A 23,887-nucleotide genomic window follows, 5' to 3' on the forward strand; every position below is an offset into this window, starting at 1 on the left:
GACAGAAAAAAAAATAAATAAGAAAATAAGACTAGAAAATTGTGAAATATTTGGTTTTAATACATAAAAAAATGGTGACGCGTCGCTTCTCAGCCGTCACGGTGGTTTTTTTTTGTACAATGTTCTAAGTAGATGGAAAAAAAAGTCAGAATGGGATGGAGTTGGACACAGTTCACATTTGCAGCATTTTCTAATCTGACATTACTCTTATCGTGAGTGTCACGGCAACACCAAATTTCTCTCGCTTTAGCCTTTCGTTGCGCCGCCCTGTTCCGACCCCCATAACGTTCTGATATTTCCCCCTACAGAGCGGTGTAAAGAATATTTTTGGGCACCATTATTTTTTTTGAGAGGGGAGAAGTCGCAGAAATTGACACATTTTGATATTTTTCATTTTCGGGAATATGACCTGATAGGGGTTAACCCTTTAAGCTCGGCAGCGATAGGTTTCCTGTGATGGTCTTGCCAGGGATGTCGTTGCCCATCCCAGGGGGTTCCGGGGTAACGCGTCTGTATGAGGTCTGTCCTCTGACACTACCGTCCGGGTGCCAGTTCTTATGGCAGGGCTGATCCATGATGGAGTCAGATACTAGTTTCATATAAAATAATGACACGACCGATTCCACATCGCAGCGTTCTCCTCCATTAAGACCAAAGTCCTAGTTGTGTTTTTTACACCATGGCCTCCATGTGAAGGAGCTTCAAGGCTTCAGAAATCTGAGGGCTGGTGTCCATCTGTCCGTACATCCCCACAAGGAAGGCTCGGTGCAGTAGTATGGCGGCGTGCTCTGCGGGGACAGGGTAGAAAATTAGACAATTTTTACAAAATTTTTATGATTTTTTTTCTTTTTGTCTATTGTTTCATTAGGACATCAATATCAGCTGATCAGGACTTGGCCAGATTTCCGACACCCAAATCCTGCACTGATCAGCTGATGCGGCCGCTAGACGACATACTACCGTAAGTATATGACCGGAAACAACTCAGCTCCTATGTAGGAAAATGGGACGAGGCTGCAGTTTCAGGCTCTACCACTCTACAGTGTACAGAGTCGGGTCCTGTATACAGTGTATGGGACTCCATACTTCGTATATGGTCCCTGGCGGCCACATCAGCTGATTAGTACGGGGTACGGATGCTGGACCTTGACCAATTTGATATTGACGTCGTATTCTGTGGATAGGTCATCAGATCCTGGACAATCCCTTTAAGTGGGCCTCTGTTAACTGGAATTTTGCTTAAGAGGAGAAAGTCCTGGGCAACAAATCTACCCAAATATGGCTCTTTCTATACATTTGGGTCTCTGACCGCAGACGAAACGGATCAGTAAGACTTACCCTGGCAGAGTAACGTGTACTCGGGCAGATTCCTCAGCGCCGTCTGCACCACTTCGAAATCTCTGCTGCCCAAACAGTACATGAAGGTAGGGAGGAAGTCTGCGGCAATACTGGGCACAAGAGAGGGAGGAGTCAGTAACAAGAAGGGGTACGTGTATACGGGGGTGCAATGGTGCCAAATGCATATATGGTGTGAACACTAAGCTAGTGACGGCCAGAGCATAGACTGAATGTAAAACAGCGCATCCACAAGGGGGCAGCAGAGAGCCTCAAACTGTGTACCCCCCCCCCATGAAACGTAAGCGCGCCCTGCTGTGTTTGGGCTTGTGATGGTTAATATGCCGTCCACGTAGGTATCTGAAGCTACAGAGAGCTGAATACAAGGGAAAACCTGAAGCGAGCGCGACGCTGCGAATCTCACCTGGGATTACACTGAATGGCGCGCAAGGCCAGGGCGAAGGCTTGGTTGCGACACGATTCCTCCGTGGAGCTCATAAGACGCTGAAAATCACTCTGTAAGAGAGAAAGAAGAGGCAAGCGACTCTCAGCAGATCTGCAATAAAGGAAGCGCGCGGTGCACAACATTGATTCTCCCCCATACTGAGATCAGAAGATCACAGACGAGCCGACCCGCCTCCCGCTCCCTCGTTACACTGTATTGGCATAGAACAAGATGGCGGCGCCCCCTGCTGTGTCACTAGGATGAACCAGGCCCACCAGGAATACTTGGAGGTTTAGGAAATTACACACAGCTCACTTCACAAGCAAACACGGACGTAATCCCGGCTCCGACTGATGTGCAGAAGGTAAAACCATTGCACTGACAGATTCAGTCTGGATTTTATTTTCCTATAAACTATTCAGTGGGACGGGATAAGACAAACATGGCTGCTTTTCTCCAAAAAAAATCACCCCACTGGCCGAAAGTTCGTGTCTGGTTTTGCAGATCAGCTACACTGAAGTGTATGTGGTCCAGCCGCAGTACTACAGGTGTCCATGGACAGGAGTGGCGCTGTTCTGGAAGAAAGCTTTTCTATTCTCGTTAATGAAGACATCACCATTTTAAAGGGATTTTCTGGGATTAGGATATCAATACCCTAACCTTGGGATAGGCCACCAATATTAGATCAGTAAAGTCTGACACCCGGGACCCCTGCCAATCTGTTGTGTGCGCCCCACTTCCTCTTCTCAGGCCAGTACCATGCCCATTGCTCATATGGCCATTGAAATGAATGGGCATGAGCTGCAATACCAAGTACAGCCACTATACAAACAACAGCACTAGGATGAGCACTTGAATCTCTTGAATGGGACTGAGCTGCAAGCAGGCCACATGACCAATGAACGTGACATCACGTGACCACGTGTGCCAGACCCCTGCTGATCTTCATATGATGACCGGCCATCAATTAAAGTCCAGAAAATCCCTTTAAATAGAAGTTGTTAGGGTGGCCACTGCAGGGGAAATCTGGTATTACACAGCAAAATAAATAGGTCTCGTAAGGTATAGACGGACCTGGTCTGCCACAGTCAGAGACTTCTTACATACTGTAGAGGGGAACAACCCCTAGTTTTACAATCCGATCTGCTAATAACTCTGCGGAGGAGATTTACTACCCTAATACAGAGGTTTATGGCTATACAACATGCACAGGGGCTCTAGAATAGGATCTCAATGCTTTTATACATAACAGCCCCCCCCACATGTAGTAGGTAACAGCAATGCAATCACTTGGACATGGTTATTGATCCTGATGCGACGGGTCGTGTCAGATAAATTGGTAAATCATACCGTACAACTGTGCACGTTTATCTGCAGCATTCGCTCATGGACGGCTCGGACATACTCACTGCAAAGAAGGAGAGGATTTCAGGCCTCCGCGTGGACATTTCATCTATGTCGTTCAGGACCTGCAGGGTGTCTACAAGAAAAGGAAACAAGTCCAAGACACATCAACTTAAATCCATCAGACGCAGACGCCGGGGAGAAGCCGGGTCAGCGTGACACAAGCGGCGGCCGGGACACAACACAGTCTTTCAATCAAGCAATTCATTTTTGCGGAGAGGATGAAGTGCGATGACAGATCGGCATGGATCCGGAGAGAAGGGGCCCAGCTGGCCGCTCTGCACGCCTCACACAGCCCCGGGCAATGCTTTGCCTTTCAAGAACTGATCAGATTGCGGGCGGACGCAGCCGCGGACATCGAATTACCAGCGGTGTAACGGAGGTGCGGTACAGAAAGAAAATATATAAAAAAAACCGCACTCAATAGATCTTGATCGCTTCTGGGATCTCTTTAATTATATTTGGCTCTTTCTAAAATTCTCTCTAATAAATTCAGGCGGCGGCGATCTCCTAAAGGTTCTGAAATATCACAAGTCTTTGTAGCCTGTGGGTGAGGAGACGCGGCAACATATTACCGCCAATCCGTGTCCATGTACAATATGGAAGGCAAAAGCCGCTGGAAGGACGGGGAAATTTTAGGATGAGAATCTACAGTCGCCAAAATCCCTGATATGTTGTAGGGGATTATGCTTGGTATTGCAACTCAGTCCAATTCACTTGGAAAGGACTGAGCTGCTGCACTATCATCTAACCAATAAAAGCAATGTTATTGCAAAAGCAGGGGGAGGATTCAGCGTTTTTGGCCTCTAAATAGCCGATCGTTGAGGCCTCCGACCCCCAACCATCACAAACTGATGACCTATCCCAGGGATAAGTCCCAACAAACCTGTTCTGTGCAGCGGGGGCGGTGGTGCGGTGGCCTGTGCTGGTCACATAGGGATGTTCACTGCCTCACTAACTGGACTTATAGCAACAGGCAAGTGTTTTAGAAGAGAGTTTGGAGGTGGTAGACACCAACCCCACAATAAGCGGCCATGCTGTGCAGGGAAACTCAGCTCAGCCCCAATCAAGTGACAACCACAATAGGCACTTGTGAATATTTGTCAGTGCCTGATAAAGTTAGAAGATTCATTTGAGACACCCCTGAAACACACTGCCAGGTTAGGTCGACTTCCATCTAATGTGACCGTCTTTATAGTAGTCAAAGCTCCTCCCATGACCTGTGTGCAGTGTCGGCTCAGAGCTCTAGAGGGCGCTCTGCTATCACACAACCCAATGCTTACCCTCCACCGTGTGACTGCGAGAGATTCTTTTGAGGTAAGGAGCCATCTCGGCAGCTGTTAAAGGTGTGAACATGGACACACTGACCAGGGGAAGGGAGCCTGCGGCCGGTTCATCTGTGCCAAAATAAAAAGGAAAACCGCTCAATATACAGAGTCCATAATGACCATAAGTGCAGCACAGAATTACTCCATGGCGTGCAATCATCATACCTGGCCTTGTGAAAGTTACATCTACTATATAGGGCTGTACTATTACATTATATGTCCGCATGCTCCAGCAGATACATTAGGAGTCACATGTAGTCATACTTCTAAGTGACTTCACAGGTCTTAGACGAGACCTCGGAGCTGCCCAGGGATTGATTTATTGTTAAAGGGGTTTTCTGGGACTTTAACGGATCAATTAAAAATCGGCAGTGGTCTGAAACCTGGGCCCCTAGATGATCAGCTGCAGTATTCGGGTGAGTCCTGCGGCCTCTTCAGTACTTGCTAAGCTCAGATCCGTACATACAGTGACTGTGCTTTGTATTACAGTTCAGCCTATTCATTTGAATGGGACTGAGTTGTGATCAGGCCATGTGACGTCACTGGGCCTATGAAGCGGAAATGTCCCTCAGGGAGGACCTATGCAGCTTCAACAGCTGATCCTCAGGGGTCCTGGATGTTGGACCCTCACTGATTTTCAACTGATGGCTGAACCTACTGAATTCCCCTTTAAATGCGTTGCACAGGATTATACAGACATGGCTACTGTCTATCAAATACTGCCACACCATAGGTTATGTGGGGGCCTGCAGCCGAGCCAAAGTCACTTCAATGGAACAGAGATTCAGTACAAGACACAACCAATGGATAGGGGTGGTGAGGTTTCTGAAGGGAAGCAGCCATGTCTTCATAATCCTATACAACCACTGGGGCCGGGGGCCGCATGGTGACTGGGGCCGCACGGTGACCGGGGCCAGGGGCCGCACAGCATTCAGTACAGCTCAGGAAAGTCAATGAGGTCACATTGCAATCACAAGATGTCACACCTCGATGTTCTGCAAGACAGTCCAACTTGATGGATTTTTGGCCACCAGTGTCTCATGCTTACCACCAAGTTCTTATGAATATACTGCCCTTATCCTGGATAGGGGGTACATGAGGGGCACAAATGAAGTTATACCTTCCTTCTCTTCGTCTGAACTCTTCTCCAAAGTGCCGCCTCTGCTGGGTAAGCTCAGACCGGCCAGGAGAGACTTGAGGGCCGTCAGGTCATTGTTCTCAGATGACAAACCACTGGAGGAAATACATGAAGAAACAATTACTCTCAAGATAACTACTAACAGAGGATTATTTCCCCTCTACTTGTGAATGACACTTGTATGCTTAGCGAACTGAGTGTGCATGTGCATGAAGGAGTTAGAAGGAATAGCTGTCAACACCAATCTAAGAGCTAATTCATTACAGTCACATTATGTGTCCAGAATCCAATGATATTGGAGAACATGGACAAAGCTTGTAGTAAGAAGAAATGATTACTATATACATATGGGACACCGGGGGGAAGAGGACTGAGCGCACTTACTGAAGGGGGTCCGAGTGTTTCTGCAGGAAAGACACCGCGGCCTGAGCGTCGCACGTGATGTACTTGTGGATGAACTGGACAAACTTACTGATAAATCCGCCCAGCTGTCTGGAATACTTTCTGTAATTCTAAGCAGACGGAACATCCTTTATTAGTTCTCGGCTCACCTGCACCCTTGTCTATATTTGGGCACCAGTGAGCAGTGCAGCGTACCTGTAAAAGTTTGATGAAGGAGATAAGACAGTCCCACAAGGCATCTTGATATTCACTGTGGAAAACCTGGGGCTGAAGAAGTTCCAGAATGCCCAAGACGTGCGTGAAGAAGGTGAGATGGTTCTGCTGACGAAACTCGTGGAAATTGAGGTGCACGCGGCCGTGAAGCAGGGCGGCAATCATTGGTAAATGTCTAATGGAATAAGGTTAGCGAGATTATACACGAGACAACCAGACACAAATTAGCAATAAACATCATCAAAGATACAACTGGGCGGGGTTGTCCAGTTTAGAATGTATGTATATAAAAGTAACCAAGTCAGTAACGTTTCCAACTCCACACAAAGAGGATGAGAATTCTTCCCCACGGCCTACAAATGACCTGGCCAGGTGCTGACGGAGGAAACAAGCGATCCCTATGTATCTCAGCAGACACCGTACCTTAGCAGCAGGATGGGATGTGCCACGGCGAGCTTACGGCAGGCCATATTGGCATCTGACATTCGAGTCTCCTTGCAGTCACTGGTGTCGGCCAGAAGTGTAATGAAGCGGTGGATGAGACCGTCCATCTGACAGGAACAAGGTGGGAAAGCGAGAACGTTAACCAGATAGGAGCGGCAGAAAAACATGTCAACGTGAGCAGGACGGACTCCAAGGGGAGGACGCAAGGAAACACTGGCTTATCTGCTAACCTCTACGGGAGTCGTAAGGTCGCAGGAGCCAAATGCAAGTGTTTTATGCTTGGCAGGGATACGGCGTCCGTATAGTCCTTACTGATCATATGGGAACCAGGCCAGGACTCAGGATTAACACTAAAGCCTCATTAATAAGTTATATATCCTCTGTAGTATCTGTGAGAAATAAGTCCTGCATGGGTAAGTCCGCATGGAGGATTTTGCCTCAAAATCGGCACCAAATTCCATCCCATACGTGTCCTGCTTGGTCTTGGGTGGATTGTGATTCAGTCGCAGATCCAATATCTATATTATCTATAGTGTAAAGATCCTGTAAACCCTAATCCAGCAGGAACGGAGGGACTATTAAAGGATTATCTTATCTTATCTATTGAACATGGATGTAGGACTAGACCATTGGATGCAGACACTAGAAATCCACCATTATTCTTACAGCAGGTGGTCGGGTGCAGAAGAAATCCTAAAGAGACTTCAATTCTTCCAGTTTAAGGATCGGCTGCAATCCCAGAGGTCAGACCCCGGCCAGTGATAAGGACATGCCATATGCCTAGTTACTTGGATTACAATATTCCTTGAAAACCTAGCAAAGGGCACCTGTCCTACTCACATCAGGCTTAGGAGTCCAGTGGGCGGTTCTACTCACAATTTCATATATGAAAGGCTGGCTAGGACCGCCCACTGGACTCTTAAGCTGGGATTTCAATGTATAGGTTTTCATTTAGACGGAGTCTTTTGCCACAAACTATATATTAATCCTTGTGTAACCTTAACCACAGTAATATCCAGGTTCCAGACTCTTGTGGGTCCCGCCAGTCCTGGTGCAACCGATGGAACGGCGGATACAAGAACTGACATTCCAGCAGACAACAGGGATCGCAGCATCTAAAGTGTCCGACTGATGCAAGACATAGCTGCTTTTTGGGTGCATTTTGCATTTTACGTTGTGTTCCTTACCTTACAGGTGCTGCTGTCGTTGGCGCCGTCACTGGTCAGTAAGATTTCGGGCACTGGCGTGATCATCTCCGGCAGCTGCAGATAAAGCTGCAGTAAGAAGTCTCGGCAATGCTTCCCTAAAGAACTGGAGAGATAAACACTGCATTAGAGGATTTAGGGTGACCTTTAAGATCAACGCTTGTAATAACCGAGAATCTATTGAGAGGATCAGGTAACAAATGTGTTTGCTTAACGCTACAATCCAACGAAAATCTTACACGGCTTTGGCGAAACAACCCGATAACACTCAGAAGACGACAGACTGGTATAATGATAATGCTCAGGCTTACGGAGAGGGGACGCGACATAAAGCCTTCGGCCTCTCACCTGTTTCCCCATCGCTTTATACAGTTCGCTAAATGCTCCATAACCTTTCTGATGCTCTCCTGGTTACCGTGGCAACAGTTTATTAGTAGCGGAAGGCGAGACTGGATCAGTGGGTAAGAGGTTTCCTCCGACCCCTGACTGCGGGTCTCTGACTCTGTGATAATAAGGTCCACGAGGCAAATGAGCTCCGAAGCTTTCAGCTGCAACACAAACTCCTCTCGACCCTTCTGTGGCAGAAATACAGAAATATATTAAAGGGAGTGACAGTAACCTATCTATCTGCAGGGCTGGGGTGATATGCTGGTTCTGGTGACAGTAACCTATCTATCTGCAGGGCTGGGGTGATATGCTGGTTCTGGTGGCAGTAACCTATCTATCTGCAGGGCTGGGGTGATATGCTGGTTCTGGTGACAGTAACCTATCTATCTGCAGGGCTGGGGTGATATGCTGGTTCTGGTGACACTAACCTATCTATCTGCAGGGCTGGGTTGATATGCTGGTTCTGGTGACAGTAACCTATCTATCTGCAGGGCTGGGGTGATATGCTGGTTCTGGTGACAGTAATCTATCTATCTGCAGGGCTGGGTTGATATGGTGGTTCTGGTGACAGTAACCTATCTATCTGCAGGGCTGGGGTGATATGCTGGATCTGGTGACAGTAACCTATCTATCTGCAGGGGTGGGGTGATATGCTGGTTCTGGTGACAGTAACCTATCTATCTGCAGGGCTGGGGTGATATGCTGGTTCTAGTGACAGTAACCTATCTATCTGCAGGGCTGGGGTGATATGCTGGTTCTGGTGACAGTAACCTATCTATCTGCAGGGCTGGGGTGATATGCTGGGTCTGGTGACAGTAACCTATCTATCTGCAGGGCTGGGGTGATATGCTGGTTCTGGTGACAGTAACCTATCTATCTGCAGGGCTGGGGTGATATGCTGGTTCTGGTGACAGTAACCTATCTATCTGCAGGGCTGGGGTGATATGCTGGTTCTGGTGACAGTAACCTATCTATCTGCTGGGCAGTTTAAAAAGAAGAAAATCAATGGCAAACTGGTGCAAGGAAAACATTTTCCAATATTGTACCTGTGGGGTGCGCTGGTCTCTTCCTTGCCATATTCGTGGGATATGAACACAAGCCCATAAGAAGTCCAAAGAGTCTGATGGATCAAATCTGAGCAGAAACAAAAGATCATTTTATTAGAGCAGATTTTTGCAGGACATAAATGCGCGGGGGAGGGGTCCATCTCTGGAAACCAATCACTGCTCAGTTTAGCACCGAGGTGGAAGGGATTGACTAAAATGAACGATCATTGAGGGATCAGGTCCAACCTCTATGGATCAGATACTGCTAAGCTAGCCTAGATATGTGGATAGGTTATCATTCTGGAAAAGCCCTTTAAGCAATCCCAAATCCGATTTAGTATTCTTCCATTACAACTCAGACCAAGCCTAACAAAACGTAATAAATAAGTGAGTGAGCGCTCACCTCTGCTCTCGGTGCTTGCTCAGCAGGATACTTATACACTGGTGTAAGGTGCTCCAATTAGACTGGTGGGTCAGAAGAGCCAGAAGGTAAGGTCGGAAGGAAGGAGACTGTGACCCTGAGGGTGACTTTACCTGGAGGACAGAACATTAGATAACAAAAGCACCAACGTATCACTAACATACAATAAGAATCTGTTTAGAATTTACCCATCAGCATGTCTGACATTCTGCCCTAAACCCCCCACCTGTACCCATTAGAGGTATGTTACTCTAACATGCTGATTTCAATGGGTTTGGCCAACCTTTAAATTTATGGGGATCCTCCCAACTCTACCCTAACAGAGGATTTAAAGGGATTCTACCATTAAAACCTTTTATTTTGTGGATAGGACGTCGGAATAACCTTTAGAAAGGCTATTCGTTTCTTACCTTTAGACGTGGTCTCCGCTGCGCCGTTCCTTAGAAATATCGTTTTTTACCGGTGTGCAAATGAGTTCTCTCGCAGCGATGAGGGTGTCCCCACCGCTGCCAGAGAAGCGTCTCCAGCGCCGCCTCCTTCTTCGTCTGCAGCGTCATCTTCAGGGTCTTCTCCGGCGCAGGCTCGTAACTTCTAGGCCTCGGGCAGAGCAGACTGCGCAGGCGCACAGGTCACGGGAAAATGGCCGCTTGCACAGTATTGTTAGCGGCCATTTTCCCGTGGCCTGTGCAGTCTGCTCTGCTAGAAGTTACAAGCCTGTGCCGGAAGAAGACATTGAATATGACGCTGCAGACGAAGAACGAGGCGGCGCTGGAGACGCTTCTTTGGCAGTGGTGGGGACGCCCTCATTGCTGTTTGAGCACTAGGGCCCGCCCCCATCACTGCAAGAGAACTCATTTGCATACCGGTAAAAAACGGTATTTCTAAGGAACGGCGCAGCGGAGACCACGTCTAAAGGTAAGAGATGAATAGACTTTCTAAAGTCTATTCCAACGTCTTATCCACAAAAAAAGGTTTTAATGGTAGAATCCCTTTAAGGGGGAGATAAGGATCGATGGCTGGATTGTAACTGCTCGATCCTTTTGTTCTCAGAAGACAAGCTGATGGCACAATAGCCTGGACGCTGAACAGGCAAGTCAGGAGGAGAGTCAGGCCGTCGGCTCAGCCATCTCCATATGTAGGGTCATACCTTATTCCATGAGAATAACAACCTCTGCTGCAAGTCAGGACAACTGCTAATAACCTCAGGGTCCAGAAGATCCAGCCAGTCAATGAGAAGACCAGAAGATGGTTTGGCACGAGAAGCTTCAGAGCTACGGAACAGAAGAATCAGCCTTAGTAAAGAGCGAACCCCAAACGTAGTCCCAGGGCCCTGCTTATGCAATGGAATCAACAGGGCCCATTCAGATAGAAGACAACGGTGAAGAACAATCTAGAACAGGGGTAGGGAACCTTGGGCTCTCCAGCTGCTGTGAAACTACAACTCCCAGCATGCTCCATTCACTTCCATGGGAGTTCCAACAGCAGAGCAAGCATGCATGCTGGGAGTTGTAGTTTTGCAACAGCTGGAGAGCCGTACGTTCCCTACCCCTGATCTAGAACAACCTACCTGCAGCTTTCACTTCCCTTCTTCGCCGGCGTCTCCTCTTGCTCCTGTAGTAGTAAAGAGCTCACCACAGCGACAGGGCCGGTGGCGGTAAATCGCGATGTGGTTTCTATAGTTACTGACAGCAGGACGGTCAGAAACTCTTCTAAGTAGGGAGATTTTGCTTCGATCAGACCTTGGAGAACTAAGAACCATGAAATAACAAAAGAAAAGGAATGATCATAATCATAGAAAACACCGTAGATCCTGAATCTCTGGAACTCTTATGTAAAGCATTGAATATCTGGGCGCAGTAAAATACCTTAAAGCAGGGATAGGGAACCTTTGGCTCTCCAGCTGCTGTGAAACTACAACTCCCAGCATGCTCCATTCACTTCCATGGGAGTTCCAAGAACAGCAGACCCAGTATGCATGCTGGGAGTTGTAGTTTTGCAACAGCCGGAGAGCTGTACATTCCCTACCCCTGCCTTAAAGGGACAAACTCTGGATAGAGATTGGTGGCAAATCGTCTTATATATTATCTCGGTGCCATTTTACTCCATCTGCTCTGCTTTACTTTCTCCAGAGGGTTCATGGCTCCTCTAAAGAAAGCAGAGGGTTCCCAGCTACCAATGCAAAATCTGTACCAGGTCCTCCAGCTATAATGTATTGCTCCTCATATTGGGGAACAAGCACCTTATGTGCGGGAGTGACTCCCTAAGTTATCCCCCTGATCACTCTAAAGAACTAAAAGAAAGTATTGCATCTCATACAATGAAATCGAATCCAACAAAAAACCAAGCACTCCTATAGGTGCGGGTCCTACCTTTGCCCATCAGTTCAGGTTCCACATTGCATTTATCTCCAGATTTCAGAGTCGTGATGATCGCACACAGCGTGGAATTGATCACATCCGGTTCCCGACAAAACGCCAATGCCTCCGCCAAATGCAAAAATCCACCGCGGACTGCAGAGTAAAGATCAGTAACGCGGCACATGTCAAAAGAAATAGCAAGAAAGAAATTCCATGTTTAATTCTAGTGAATCAGAAGGGACTGGCTGCAAATACAGGCTTGTCATAGTCACTCCTTAAATTAAAAGGGATGGCTTAGAAGACAACTGCTGACAATATTCCCTTTAAGGGGTCCTCCGTCTACACTTCTGCTTGGGACCCCCTTCTAAGAATCAAAGCCGTTCTGTACAAGGAGCTTCTGTTTTAGCCCCAGCCGTCCTTGTATTACACGGTCGACCATTCAATACCACATTAGACTGCAGCAAAGTGATCTGTTTGCCGGGACTATAGGGGACAGGGACCAGGGTCATCAGGTGATTTGCAGAGAACTCACCACTAATTTTCTCAAACACAAATAAATTGGACAAAGTATAAGATTACAAGGATCTCGATAAATGAGCGTAATACCGTCACTGATCCGGTGCTTGGATGAATACTGGGTAGCGAAGGACTTGAGTTGCGCTTTTAGCGGCCCGTCCTCCACACCAGGACTGTCCAGCCATTGCAGCATCTGCATGAGCACCTTAAAGAATAGTGATGAGAAGGCCGTATCCTGGGGCACACAGCGCTGTAGGGAGAAAGGTACCAGAATATAATCCAAAAGTAACCCTTGACAGCCCAATACCCAGTGAAGAAGAATTTAGAGTCACAGACACCCCATTAATCCTCTAAAAGAGGTGCTCCAATTTCCCTCACGTGCCACAATGCTCACTGGACCGTTACGATCAAATCAGTGGTGAGGGAGAGGTACAATTGGTCGCAGTGGTCATGTGAGCTTTGCGGCTTCTTGCAAGAAATACGAGAGGGGGACAGGATAATGGAGCACTGAAAATAGGGTAACGTAGGTTGTTTTCTTTTACAACCATCCCTGCTCCAAATCCTGGACATTCCCTGTAAAGGAAGCTCCTGGCAAACCCGATACGTGTGCAGGTCCTGAGAGGGTAGAGCATGACACAGGCAGGAGCCATGCCCTGACACCTCAGTCCTTGCACCAGGCATAACACGGCCTCAGCCCTGGAGTGTCACGTTCTTAAATTAAGAGGTCTATTGTTTCATCTTCTCTATATAATGAAGAATTTATGAACACGTCCCTATATAGTCTCATGTTTCTGCAGAGTACATGATGCATCCTATCGCTCACCTGATACTGATACAGTTGCCTCATGAGTGGGCAAGAGATGAAATGATTTCTGTGCATCGCCAAAACCAGAGCCCCGCTATGAGGAGAGCTGAGCAGCGCAGCCACGGCCTGCAGCAAACGCACCGCGATACCGGTCAGCTGAGTGTTCCCCTGTCGGATACGAGCCAGCTCCTGACCCAGTGCTTGCTGCAGGGCAAGGGATATGGGTCTTGGATTGGAGTTCTGCCATCTGGGGTCGGGATTAAGAGGGAAAAGCTGAGGGGAAACAAAGTTTGGAGTTATACATGCCCTGCCAAGCATATATTGTACTGTATATACTGTATGTATGTAAAACAATGCAATAAATAGTGACATTACAGAGATATATTAAAGGGGTTCTCTGGTTTCCATTATCCTTAGGATAGACAACCAATAACAGATCTTCAGGGGACACCTGGACCCCCTGGAGATCCGCTGCGCCAGGACACTGCAGATACTAATGATCTATTCAAGTGACTTTTCTACAATAACACACCGCAGTTTTTTCTATTTGATGTGTTCACAGTCAGTACAATTGTGTCTGGAGTTCTTCCTTCTCAAACCAGACTATGTCCTTGGTCTGAGATAGGTCAGCGGGTCTATAGGACTTACCTGCAGAAACATTCCAGCTAAGTCGTCTTCTGGTCCCAGTACTGGGATCTGGGTGAGACCTCTGGGCCGCACTTGTCCTTGTGGTGCTTCAGTGCTCGGTTTTCGTTTTACTACATCTGTACTGTCTAAAAAAAAACAAGGAAAAAAGCATTTATATACATAAGATAGGCCATCAGCATCTGATCTGTAGGGATCTGACACCCAGACCCTGCGCCGTTCAGCTGTTCTGAATGTCTCTCTATATTACCAGGAGGAGTAACAGAGGAATGGCACAATGGAGGGTTTTAGAGATCAGGCTATAAACTTGTTATTTTATAGGTAATGCAGCTATTCCATTTTTTTTTTTGTTTCACCTTCCCCGGCCTTCTACCAGCGTTGTGAAATTCCAGGACAATCCCTTTAACAGCGACTATGTCTGTACAGATGCATGCTATGTCTTTACCAAGCTGGTTAGCAGATTTTTACCTCTTCTTGGTGGTATTGAAGCAGTGAGCAGACTATGGAAGGTCTGGCCCCCTGTGGCACCTCTCTCATGCTGAACCTCCACTAGATGAGCCATGTAATCTGAAAAAAAAAAAAAGACATTTCCATAATCGTTTCTTATTCTGCCGTTCACATGCACCGCATTTTACTTAGAGCAACATAAATGCACCTGGTGCTAAAATGCCATGACTATGATAGGAGCGGCAGCGGCTCAGCCTCCAGGACTTACTCTTATCCATGATGTTCTGCTCCAGTGCCTGCGGCTCATGGGACACGGCCTGGTCCAGATACTGCAGGAGTTTGCTCATACTGGACACTGGGATCCCAAAAGACTGGACGAAAAGTAAGAGCTGCTGCGGCTCCAAGTCCTGCAATGCTAAAAGCATAAACAAAGTAGAAAAAAAACAAATCTTTAAAATAAAATACATCTAAGTGGGTGCAACTATACAATGCGGTACTGCAAGATTAGCACTCATAGGATAGAGCTGACTGCGCATGCCTGGGCCACAATAAAATGGGCGCCACCACAGTAAGCAGTGTATGGCATGCACAGTCAGCTCTGCCCAAGGCCTAGAAGATTGAAACCCGGGACAGAAGACGACACAGGGAGAGGCTGTTCCTGAAGAAGATGGAGGCGGCGCTGGAGAGTTCTCTCGCAGCATCGGGGACGCCCCCAGTGCTGCGAGAGAACTCATTTGCAAACTGAAGAAAACCCGGATTTCTACCAAACGGCGGCGAGGAGAAGACATCTAAAGGTAGGAGAAGAATAGCCTTTCTTAAGGCTATTCCTACGTGTTAGTCAGAAAAAAAGGGCTATCCAATGATAGGATCCCTTTAAGCGTAGATTGCGGTGTCTGATGAAAGGACAGCCAATGATATGACAGACAATAAATCTGACACATTTATTTCCAAATGCACTGCAGTCTAAACTTACTTGTTGTGACGCCTGCAAAGCAGTTCAATAAATCTGGAGGAGCGTATCTTGGCTCCGGGCCACTGAGCCTTGGGCGCATGCACAGTTAAGCCAAGGTGTACTTCATTGCACAGAGACCTATGTGACTTAGTAGGCTAATCTCTAGGCAAGTAATCGCATAGCAGCCACAGAGTTGGGACAGGATTATTTGGGACACTAGTGGACCAGGACGTGTGGGTGGTTTAATGTCCCTAATAGATCTGACTGGTTCTCTTCCCCAAATTACCCTCTATGTCTTTTACTTACTGCAACAGATTATATTCAGTGTCACAGTCTTAGTTGGCGACTTTAACCTACCAGAATCGACAAGACGAGGAACCTCTGAGCGAATCATCCTGAGTTTCAGCCAGTCGGGAAGCAATAATGCTTCTTCTGAAGTGTCCACCAAGAACGCTGTAGGGAGAGGCTTCTTCTCAGGAAACCAAATGTCCAGCAAGGCAAAGAAGTCACTAGGGCCTATCACGAAAGTGAAGGTAGAGAGTCATGTGATGTGTGTGTAGGCATATGGCTGCACGGAACGGGACCGACCAACACAATTCTTACCATGTGGAGGTCCAAGGGTCAGGAGGATGACCATGGCGTGGACCACCAGAATATGCATTGTAGCCGTCTCCCCAGTGATCCAACGTAAGAAAACTTGATCCTGTGATTCAGACTGGAAAAAAATAATATATGTATAAAAAAAAGTGTATAATAAAAGTAAGCAGCAAATAGGTCTGAGCAGTAAGATTAAAGGTGTTGTCTAAGCTCCTCATGTGATAACCTATCAATGCAAGGGGATAACCGTATCTGAGGAGTGGGACCTGCAGTGACCGGCTGCTTTATACATAGTCATGACCACTATTAGCTTTGCTCCTATTCCAGTGAACAGGAACAGAGCAGCATTTCTCCACTGCTACAGTGTAAGCCGGGTGTCAGGACCCCCAAATTCCTATTGATAGCCTATCAATAGTGTTTTGGGGTCCTGATACACGGCCTACACTGTATCCTAACAACAGAACCCCATACACCACCTCTAGCAATAATAAAACTTGAAATAATACCCACCCAGCTATACACCTCATCTCCTTCCTTGGTTTTTCGCATCCGTTTCACGTAACGTGAGAAAATGGAGAGGAGGGCATTCAGAACGGCATTGGACTCCGGGCAGTAAGACAGTCTGGAGAAAAGGTGACCCATTAAGGTGGAGCGTTCCACTGTCAGGCGAGCCACGTCCTGCAAAAGAAGGAAAACCGATGGAACCAATAACCATGAGCAAAGGCTGTGAAACATCGCTGTGCAGGGCAGGGCATAAGTGTCTGAGCACAGGGGGTCCGAAGGCTGCATGGCCTCGTCACCAGGAGGATGACCCTGTGCTGGTGTGAGAAACGTCACTTCATTGGGGCTGCTGGGTCACTAGTACTAGGATAACATGAACCCCTCGACCTCCTACCCCAATGGGCATGAATCCCCTCGTCAACGTAGTGGACTAGAAACTGTGTGGCTTTACTCATAAGCCGGGGCGTCATGGCGGTCAGGCCAATACCGATCAGGCATTGCTAGCCTACCGCCGAGCAGTATAGACTATGGCGTGACTAATTTTATTTTTAGGACTACCTTATTATTAGGGAATTGTCCCCCTCACCAGTGCAAGTTCATTGTGTTGTGCTTGATCTTCGATTGGTGCATGCTGGGACAGGTACACTAGATAGGCGCTGATGGTTCTTAAATCAGTCTCCATATGAATAGCCTGAAAAGAAGAAATAAGACAAATTCTGAACAACAGGAAACAAAGCCAGGGCAATAAAGCCAACATATTGGCGACATTACATACGAACTCCATATGAACACGTGTAGATACCTGCTGTAATGCCACCGCTGTGGTTCCCTTCACACTGTCAAATAATGGAAGTTTGGGCAAGTCTCTGAGTAGCCACTGATATCCCGGGATCTGCTCAGAGTCAGAAGAATCATCATCCATGGCCTGATCCTTCTCATCTCCATCCTGCCCATCCCCCGATGTTAGTACCATAGACAGGCCCTGGGGAAATGTATAAAACCATCAGAATTCAGGCAATGCTGCTCAATATTAGCAAATACATTCAGGATTCTGAACCGTAAAAAAAAAATACACGGAAATGCAATGCAACTTAGCATTTACCTTCATAGCCAAGACTCGGGAGGAGACCTGCGGGGAGCTGAGGCGTCGCAGGAAGTAATCCAGCACTTCACACGTTGTTTGCTCATCGGCTTTTGGCCCGAGTAGCAAGTCTTGAAGACGTCTGAGGAGCTGCCTCTGCTTCTGCTGTCGCTAAAACATGAACGGATAGGAAGCAAAAACATGTCATGTAGGATTGGTCATTTCACATTGTATAGTATGAATATAGGACAGCCGCAAGTTTTAGGTTTGTCCTAGGAGTCAAATTTATCAAGTATCCTGTAGATAGAAGTGTCTGATCGTAGGGGGTTAAACTACTGGCAACCACTCCGATCCTTGGTCCTCTGCATGGAAGGAGCATGGGACAAGCACATATGCCACCGCTCCAGCCATCTTTATAGGACTATCAAAGAGCAGAGTACAGTGCTCAGGGAACTGCAGCATTCTCACCCACATATAACATACGTGCCAGACATGTGGAAGAACGGTGCACAAAGCATTAAGATTAGCCAAGTCTTCTGTTTTCAAGGCCACAGTCACTTTGGGTGAGAGTGGCATAAAAAGTTGCCCCTCTCTGTGACATGCCAGTTACAGCGCCTGGCGGATGCGGGATCATTCCCCTGTGCCTGGAAGATTTGCCAGCTCTTTCCAGAGTCCAGGAGGTCATTCCTTATCTCAGGAGCCTTCTGGATATCCCGGGACAAGTTGGCAAGTATGAGCAAACATAACGTCCATGTAACCTAACGTATATCAAAATCTGGCAACTATGAGCAGATGTAAAGTGGCGCAGCCAACCTGGTGTTTCTTGGCTCTTTGTTCCTTGCTCTCGTTCTCTTCATCATCGTCTCCCGTTCCAGACTCATCAGCGGCATCGTGTAGGAGGAATTCACACAGGCACTGGACAGGCAGCACATCCAAGGACCCTTCACTGGACTGCACCAAGTCAGCCAACCAGGGCATAGACTGGGACGATGCCTGAAATAAAAACATCCAAAATCCCAATACAATAGTGATACAGAAATAAGACCGTAATCCAAACGGAACGGAATCCAAAATCGCAACAATACAACACAATCATCTGAAATCCCAATAAGCCATTACACATCTTTCTGTATAGTGGAGGGAAACAGAGCGGACAGGGTGGATTTTTACTGACTGGCTGTTTGTTTCCCCTACATAAATAGGGTTCTGGCAGCCGCTTATCTCCACTATGCATAGAAATAGCACAACCACTCTGCTAGGTCTATGGGGGAGGCAGTGCTGTCTGCCAAAGGACGTTCAGACAACAGCCATCTGTCACTTGTACTTCTCTGTTCAGGCGCTTGCCAGACATTACAGGCATTCCAGACTATCTGGATTTTTTTAGTTCATTTCCAACAAACCTGTCTTTGAATGATATTCAGAAGAAAGTCAGGATTGCGGCTACGACACAGCAGGTGACCGAGACGTAATGACTGGTTCAAGGATTTGACCTGCTCTATGGCATTAGGAGGTGGTCGACGTGGAGGTCCCCTGAATGCAAAGATGGAAGTGTTACTGAATACAGTCTATAAAACCTTTACATAACAGGTTTGTAAACGAAGCCAAAAGTGAAGTATAATGTGCACAAGCATCAAATAACTCAGACACGACAAACGGAGAAACTGAACATACTGTGGATCCAGGCTGGTCAGCTGGGACAGGAGCAGGCTGTTGCTCTCAGTTATAGTTTGCTTGGTGGAGGCCGCAGCCAGGTGACTCTCGAAGGCCAGGATTTCCTGCTTTTCCCTCTGAGAAATCTGAAGTTCTCGATTGATGATGTCCGTCCTCGTCTCCTCATCGGTCACAGTGCAGGGCGGAAAGGAGTAATTGCTGCAAAACAACAAAACAGAAATTCAAGGTACAGAACATGCATAGGCATAGACAAGATGCGATGTTCTTATTACCTGTCCCTGTCCATTTGCACCTGGAGGACGGTGGAACAGCTGATGTGTGCGGGGTCCAGGTGTCGGACACTCACATACTGATGACCTATCCAGTGGACAGGTCAATTTGGGGCTGGACAACCCCTTTACGTGAATGGGGCTAAGCTGTAAGACCACGCACAGGCTATAGAAAGATGTGGAAGGTATGTGCGACCTATAGAGATATAGCAATGTTTTTCTAATCTAGGACCACCCCTCACTACGTGGAATGATGGCTTCATTTTGAATGTCATTATATGTTTATTCATTGTAGTTTTACAAAATGTGTTTTATTTCGCAATGTGCATTGAAGATTCTGCATCACATCCAGGAATCCAGAACCTTGACATTCTCAATACATTGCATTACCACTTACTTGGTCATCACCATCTCCATGAGCATCTTTAAGGTCGGATATTCATCCCATGCAGCCAAACCTAAAGTAAACAGGGAACGAAATTGAGAAACAGGAATGACTGTATAAGTTGGCCTATTACTATAAAAAGCAAAGCAAATGTATTCAACCACAAAAATGTTGTTGCTCACCGATATTCTCAGGGTTGAAGGCAGCGACAACAAGTAAGAGCGGCCAGGCCTTCCAGTAAAGTGTGGAAATGGCTAAATTGGGAGGCTGATACCTAGAAAGGTCAGAAGAAAATGTTAAAAGAACAAAATGTTACTCAATAGTAACCACTAATACCGCGTGTGACTGACACGGGCAAACGATAAGAAAAGAAAAATTAGGAGAGCAGGCATAGACCATTACCAGTGTCTCACTTTACAGTAATGTTGCAAATCAGGTGAAACCTTCTCAAAGGTGGCTTATGGGTGGCATTAGTGACCTTCTCTTTGGGTAACCATCAGCTGATTGGACTGTGTGGGGGCCACTGTGCAGCAGATTGGACTGTGTGGGGGCCACTGTGCAGCAGATTATACTGTGTGGAGACCACTGTGCAGTAGATTGTACTGTGTGGAGACCACTGTGCAGCAGATTGGACTGTGTGGGGGCCACTGTGCAGCAGATTATACTGTGTGGGGGTCACTGTGCAGCAGATTATTCTGTGTTGAGACCACTGTGGAGCAGATTGGACTGTGTGGGGGCCACTGTGCAGCAGATTGGACTGTGTGGGGGCCACTGTGCAGCAGATTGGACTGTGTGGGGGCCACTGTGCAGCAGATTGGACTGTGTGGGGGCCACTGTGCAGCAGATTATACTGTGTGGAGACCACTGTGCAGTAGATTGTACTGTGTGGAGACCACTGTGCAGCAGATTGGACTGTGTGGGGGCCACTGTGCAGCAGATTATTCTGTGTTGAGACCACTGTGGAGCAGATTGGACTGTGTGGGGGCCACTGTGCAGCAGATTGGACTGTGTGGGGGCCACTGTGCAGCAGATTGGACTGTGTGGGGGCCACTGTGCAGCAGATTGGACTGTGTGGAGGTCACAGTGGAGCAGAAAGCTCTATAAATCCCCATTTGTATGACCATATTTTGCAGGTCTGTAATTGTGTGCAACTGTTGATCAGCACATTATTAAGGTTAAATTCCCGTGTTGGCACTTTGTGATAAATTAGTGGGTTTTGGGTTGCAGTTTGGGCACCTGGTCTGTAAAAGACATCACTGCCCTATCCTATGAATAAGGTTATGTAAAGAAAGTCACAGAGTCTCTTTAAGCCTAAATTGTTTAGATCATTGTCTAGATGTGAAGAAACACAGAAAGGCGATCTGTTAAATGAACAAAACTGAACCAACAAGGTCTTACCCTGGAGGAAGCTGAATGTTTTCTGGATGGTGGTAGGTGCAGAGGTTTAACACAGCATCAAGAAGCTGAATCCTTTCTATTTTGAGGACTTCCAAGTCTACGAAGAAAGATAAAAAAAATCCATAAAGTAAACCTGCCTTATGTGAGGGTATCGGGGTAGAAGCTGAGTTCTATGACAAATCATATAAAGCGATATATCAGAGAGCTTGGCTTGTCCTCCTTTATCACATGATGATCTTAGAACACAATATCAGTCCCATATTCTTGACATAATGTTGCAAAAAAAGAGGAAAAAATAAAATATAAAAGTATTCTAAGTTGTATACCATCAGCCTGCACAGCCGCTGCCCTTTTCACCAGGTGATCAGCAAGCTCCATGGCGTCCGCTGGACCGAGTGGGAGATCCCGCGACAGACCGATGACAAGGATACGCATCAAGGTGTCTTCTAAAAGTGGCACTTCAGAGCAGAGGCGAAGGAAGAAGCTTAAAGAGAACAAGAAAAGGTAATGTAAGCAAAGCAATAAAGAAATTGTTCAAAGTATCGAACACGTCTGTGCAGTCCTATAGGTAACACGAATGAGATTATTCCTTGCACTGTTTTTGCCAGTTCTTCTCAATGGGGAGAAGCAAAAATTGTAAAGGAAAAGCGATTTCTGGATTTGCTGCAATAAATGGCTTTGAAAATCTGTGGCATGCTCGTATTTCTGCAATGATTTTTGTCCGATATGTGTGGATGGGATTTTTCTGCACAGATACTGGTTGTCCATCACTAAGATAGGCCATGAATATCCTATCAGTGCAGATGTGACTAAGTATCAGCCGCAGTGCTGTCACATTGAGCTAGAAACCGTATTTGTTTGCTAAATACGGGTGCCATATGGTGTCACACGGAAGACTCCAGGATCCCAGTGTGTTACCATATACACTATATTACCGATAACGGAGGACAGAGAATCCAGACCTCAAGCTGTTTTTTGCAATGTGGATGCTGGCCATTAGGAATGGAGAATACACTATATGACGACATACTTGCGGTCGCTTTCTGGTGGCCAGTTGTCCCACTTGTAGTAAGTTTCTGGCTGCTCAGTGAAGAGAACTTTGTGCAAGCTGCAAAACAAAAGAAAGGAAGAAGAAAAAGAGAATTTCCCTGAATAAAAGGGCAAATACTGAGTGGAGGACCGGTCACATATTACATGGACAGCACAGCTTGAAATGGAAACTGTGTAATAGTTAGCTTCTCCTGAGGGGGCGCTGCAGTCAACGATTGTGGCCAACCACTAGGGGTCTCAGCAATGAGATTAAAGAACTATTCTACCAAAACAAAGACAACCCCTTTAAACCCCAGCATGATAAAGACATTACCAGTGCACATAGTCCTTAGGCGAGAGCTTGCTAATAGATGGCACCACCGTGTGAAGCCACCACACCGCATCCCGCTGAATGGCCGCAATCTGGTTCTGAAACGAACGCAGGACCTCCAAACCTAAAGATACATCCGAGAACAACAGGACACATCAGATCAACAATGAACCCAAGAAAAGTACATGTGAATACTAGACTGTTCCACTAAGGCGCTCACTCTTTTTCTCTCCTTTGTCCCACGCAAGGCCGGCTTCCTTGACCTGAACGGTAATCCCCAACATCATGGACACCGCAAGCAGATCCGTTATATAGATCACAAAGCGTTCCTAGAAGAAGAAAGTGACTGTGAATACAGGCCCAAGGTGACATTTCAGCACACAAAGTGACAATTGGGTGTTACCATTTCTCGTCAAGGGGGTGTGTCTTTCTACTGTTGGCACTGATTGGACAGTGTCTGATTGTGTAGGGAGACACCGCACCCAACGGATAACACCCAGTAGTCAATGTATTCATACATTTCCTGATGGAATAACAGAGGAACACCACAATATAGACCTCCTATAACAATTTTAAAGGGATCCTATCATTCAATCACTTTTTTTTCTAACATGTCGGAATAGCCTTAAGTAAAGCTATTCGTCTCCTGCCTTTGTTGTCTTCTCCGCGCCGCCGTTTGCCTAGAATCACGGTTTTTCTCAGTATGTAAATTAGTTCTTTCGCAGTACTGGGGGCGGGCCCCAGCACTCAAACAGCACTGGGGGCGGCCCCAATGCTGCCAGAGAACTCTCCAGCGTCGCCTCCATCTTCTTCTGCATCGAAGTCTTCACCGCATCTTCTTCCGGTGGCGGCTTGTAACTTCTAGGCCTCGGGCAAGCCAACTGTGCATGCCCGCGGCCACAAGAAAAACGGCCGCTTACATAATACTGTAAGCGGCCATTTTCTCGTGGCCGGCATGCATGCGCAGTTGGCTTGCCCTAGGCCTAGAAGTTACAATCCATCACCGGAAGAAGACGCGGTGAATACTTCGCTGCAGAAGATGATGGAGGCAGCTCTAGAGAGTTCTCTGGCAGAATTGGGGCCGGCCCCAGTGCTACGAAAGAACTCATTTACATACCGAGAAAAAACGGGATTC

At 47.0% G+C, this 23,887-nt stretch overlaps 2 protein-coding genes across 2 annotated transcripts in view; one reads left to right on the forward strand and one right to left on the reverse strand.

The window, feature by feature from the left end:
- Positions 1–23,887, forward strand: part of ELFN1 (extracellular leucine rich repeat and fibronectin type III domain containing 1) — a 694,846-nt gene that overhangs the window by 88,624 nt on the left and 582,335 nt on the right. The gene's annotated exons all lie outside the window — the stretch shown is intronic.
- The window catches only part of INTS1 (integrator complex subunit 1), a 34,957-nt gene continuing 11,145 nt past the window's right edge, over positions 76–23,887 (reverse strand). Inside the window, exons 13-49 of the mRNA XM_075285109.1 lie at positions 22,973–23,081; positions 22,756–22,876; positions 22,423–22,500; positions 21,719–21,876; positions 21,393–21,489; positions 20,177–20,268; positions 20,007–20,067; positions 19,341–19,538; positions 19,070–19,199; positions 18,483–18,662; positions 17,691–17,840; positions 17,391–17,570; positions 17,175–17,279; positions 16,598–16,765; positions 16,094–16,205; positions 15,848–16,006; positions 14,807–14,953; positions 14,560–14,658; positions 14,095–14,219; positions 13,465–13,719; positions 12,732–12,891; positions 12,138–12,278; positions 11,336–11,516; positions 10,916–11,039; positions 9,751–9,881; positions 9,348–9,435; positions 8,263–8,489; positions 7,897–8,020; positions 6,689–6,816; positions 6,248–6,440; positions 6,035–6,162; positions 5,633–5,745; positions 4,468–4,581; positions 3,190–3,260; positions 1,760–1,851; positions 1,339–1,448; positions 76–788 (exon numbers count right to left, since the gene is read on the reverse strand). Coding sequence (XP_075141210.1) covers positions 673–788; positions 1,339–1,448; positions 1,760–1,851; positions 3,190–3,260; positions 4,468–4,581; positions 5,633–5,745; positions 6,035–6,162; positions 6,248–6,440; positions 6,689–6,816; positions 7,897–8,020; positions 8,263–8,489; positions 9,348–9,435; positions 9,751–9,881; positions 10,916–11,039; positions 11,336–11,516; positions 12,138–12,278; positions 12,732–12,891; positions 13,465–13,719; positions 14,095–14,219; positions 14,560–14,658; positions 14,807–14,953; positions 15,848–16,006; positions 16,094–16,205; positions 16,598–16,765; positions 17,175–17,279; positions 17,391–17,570; positions 17,691–17,840; positions 18,483–18,662; positions 19,070–19,199; positions 19,341–19,538; positions 20,007–20,067; positions 20,177–20,268; positions 21,393–21,489; positions 21,719–21,876; positions 22,423–22,500; positions 22,756–22,876; positions 22,973–23,081 — 4,965 coding nt within the window. The 3' untranslated portion in view covers positions 76–672. The remainder of the gene's footprint in view (positions 789–1,338; positions 1,449–1,759; positions 1,852–3,189; positions 3,261–4,467; positions 4,582–5,632; positions 5,746–6,034; positions 6,163–6,247; positions 6,441–6,688; positions 6,817–7,896; positions 8,021–8,262; positions 8,490–9,347; positions 9,436–9,750; positions 9,882–10,915; positions 11,040–11,335; positions 11,517–12,137; positions 12,279–12,731; positions 12,892–13,464; positions 13,720–14,094; positions 14,220–14,559; positions 14,659–14,806; positions 14,954–15,847; positions 16,007–16,093; positions 16,206–16,597; positions 16,766–17,174; positions 17,280–17,390; positions 17,571–17,690; positions 17,841–18,482; positions 18,663–19,069; positions 19,200–19,340; positions 19,539–20,006; positions 20,068–20,176; positions 20,269–21,392; positions 21,490–21,718; positions 21,877–22,422; positions 22,501–22,755; positions 22,877–22,972; positions 23,082–23,887) is intronic.

This window comes from Leptodactylus fuscus, chromosome 8, assembly GCF_031893055.1.
Source record: "Leptodactylus fuscus isolate aLepFus1 chromosome 8, aLepFus1.hap2, whole genome shotgun sequence".
Lineage (NCBI taxonomy): Eukaryota > Metazoa > Chordata > Amphibia > Anura > Leptodactylidae > Leptodactylus > Leptodactylus fuscus.